The 2,846-nt window shown below is 34.5% G+C and overlaps 1 protein-coding gene across 1 annotated transcript; it reads right to left on the reverse strand.

The window, feature by feature from the left end:
- Positions 1 to 1,068: 1,068 nt before the first annotated feature.
- On the reverse strand, positions 1,069 to 2,577 carry LOC127733714 (uncharacterized). Its single transcript, XM_052243028.1, has 2 exons — positions 2,308 to 2,577; positions 1,069 to 1,237 (listed from the first exon to the last, which is right to left on the reverse strand). The coding sequence occupies exons 1-2, from the start codon at positions 2,556 to 2,558 to the stop codon at positions 1,069 to 1,071; spliced, it is 420 nt and encodes a 139-aa protein (XP_052098988.1). The 5' UTR covers positions 2,559 to 2,577.
- Positions 2,578 to 2,846: the final 269 nt, after the last annotated feature.

The following is a 2,846-nucleotide window of genomic DNA, read 5'->3' on the forward strand; positions in this document are numbered from 1 at the left end:
GGTGGCTAAACGCGTATTAGGTACAATGGTTCAAAGAAAACTCCCTATCACACCCCAGCTTTTGAAAAAGATTTTAACTACCCTGGATCTTCAGAATCCATATCATATTAGTTTCCGGGCAGCCTGCTTGGGGTTGCCTTTTTCTCCTCTCTCGGAAAGTCAAATTTATTTGTCCCCACTTTGGCTGAATTTGATGCTGGTAAGCACCTCAGCCGACAAGACATTGTATTTCAGATTAGCGGCACATTGCTTCGCATACGAAAGTCAAAGACCATACAGTTTGCCAACAGGTTGTTGGAAATTCCACTTCCCAGAATCCTCAATTCCCCTCTTTGTCCTTCACAAGCACTGCTATTACATGTTAAAATGATACCAGCTATCAGCTGTCCATCTCCTGCCTTCTTACACACATCTAAGGGGACAACAGTTCCTTTAACCTATTCCACTTTTCTTCAAATGCTTAAGCATTCTTTATCCCAACTTAAATTGAACACCAGTGGCTACTCTGGTCATAGCTTTCAAAGGTGTGGGGCTACGTTTGCTTTGGAATGTGGAGTTTCGTCTGACCTCATCCAGGCTCAGGGGAACTGGAAAAGTGAGGCATACAAAGGTTACTTAGACCCTTCCTTTTCTCATATAAAGCAAGTCATGAATGCCTTTGTTTCAGCCCTAAGTCAATAGAGTCCTTCTGATGCATGAACCTAATTTACTACTTTGACACCGGTTTGGGATTATTTTGAAGTACCACAGTGTTTCAACTTTGCTTTCTTTGTAAATATGTTTATTGCTTATTGATATACAAAGAAAATATTAAACTGTGATTCTTCTCCCAAACCTGTGTTTGTTCAGTTTATACTTTTATACAATAACCAGTTGGCATATGTCTTGGTCCCTTTACTTAACTCTGATTAGTGTAAATCAAGTGCCTTTATCTGCACTGTTACTCTTCAGCATTTGGTTTGGGCACCAAAGGAATAGCCACCTGGTTATTGGTACCACTGGCCTTATTCATCAACATCAAATAAGGGAGGATCTGGGCGGGACAAGTTTTGTGGATTAATCTTAATTTTAAACACAGCAAACCTTTAAATATGTGTCCATTTCAATACATTTTTCTATCTTTGCCAGAACTTCATAATGAGCTGTTCCTGGTCCAGCTCGTATAATGGCCAAATAGAGATCAAACAAACAGTCCTGACAATCTGTTTTTGATAATTTCTCATTCTCAACACCATTGCTAAAAAAATCAACATAAAAGTTTATAACTGTAAATCAAGCAGCAGCAAATATTTCAAAATGACCCAAATACATTCTTCTTAAAACTTTGCAAGTCTGCTTTTTCCTTCTTGATTATAATACTCTAATTAAAATAAACAGCTGTTGCATTGGTTTTTTCCATTGTTCAAAATAGTGTATCTCTCGACCTTTATGTTGCCAAATTTTAAAGCTATCAATACATTTTGCCTTTCAATCACAAAAAGACAAGACACAAAGTTCAAATTAGAGTACTTGCAGTTACTGAAAACTAGTTTAAAGCCCAATATCAACTAATCAGTAAACAAATTGTTTTTTCATACAAAAATATCAAGCAGTAAACCTCCAAAATATTTAGTGTAAAGACCTCATATATGCAGGCTAAGATTCTTTAACATGTTTTGTGAACTTTTCTTCAAATATTTTTGAAATGCCATGCTAATAGGAAAAACTTATCTCGAAGTCAGTTCTTACATTTCATGTCAGTTGTTATTTTTTCGTGGGATTGCCTAGTCCAACTAAATACAGAACATCTTTTAAAATTAAAACTCAAGGTTGTTGGAATTCTCACTGCCTTTGCCTTCACTTGTCATGCAAAAAATCTCTAAACTTTATAACCCATCAATCACTTTTTGGTGAAATAGGAAATCAAGACAATATTTATTTTGCCTTCTAAAATAGCTAATAATCCATGTCCAGCATACTTTAATAAACTCCTGCCATCCTTGAATATTTTTTTCCCTGCTTCTCTAAAGTTTTGTTAGGATTAATTTAAGACAAGGTATATGCAAAATTCTAATTTTCGTGCCATCTCAAAATTTTGAACAATAAGCCACCAACCTAGTTCTTGATCAGCAAAAGCCATTTCAATGTTTTACATGCAGGACTTTATCAAGGTTGTATTATGTTAAAACTATATCTTTTCAGATAATTATTAAATATACTCCACTATTCACTGCCCCAGTCTTATAAAAAATTAACTATTTGTTTTAGTAGGGGGCAAAAGAAAGTTAAAGAAATGATAGAATGTTTTGTTCTAGCTAACATACTCACTCTATAAGATCACAGAGATGCCGGCAAGTCATGGTGGCCATATAACAACCAGGAGAACCTCTGGGTACTTTCTTAACATATTCCTCCAAACAAATCTTCTTGATGAAGATATTTATGATGTTTTTAATGTCTGATATCTTTATCGTTTCCCCTATTTCATCTATGTCAAGGTCATGAAGTTCATCTTGAATAGCAGATTCAGCATCATCATTACCATTGGCATAATCATACTTTGATATTATTTTTTCCATCTTGATTTAGTAAGTTTTAAATGCTGAAAATGAAAAAAAAAATGGATGATCATGCAACTGTCTTAAATGCACTTATATTGAGTTCACCATTTATATAGGTTAGATGGTTTTACAGGTTGTTAGTCAATTCAGAACCTCATATGGAAAATTCATTTAATTTTAATAAAGTCAGACATGAAATTATTATCTGTGGTATAAACATTATGAAAAGTAAATAATTGATAACACCACCAACAATGAAATCTTGTTCCATATTGCACCATGCTGTACAACCCAGTTGCTATTTTG

This window comes from Mytilus californianus, unplaced genomic scaffold (genome assembly GCF_021869535.1).
Source record: "Mytilus californianus isolate M0D057914Y unplaced genomic scaffold, xbMytCali1.0.p SCAF_3, whole genome shotgun sequence".
NCBI classification, from domain to species: Eukaryota; Metazoa; Mollusca; class Bivalvia; order Mytilida; family Mytilidae; genus Mytilus; species Mytilus californianus.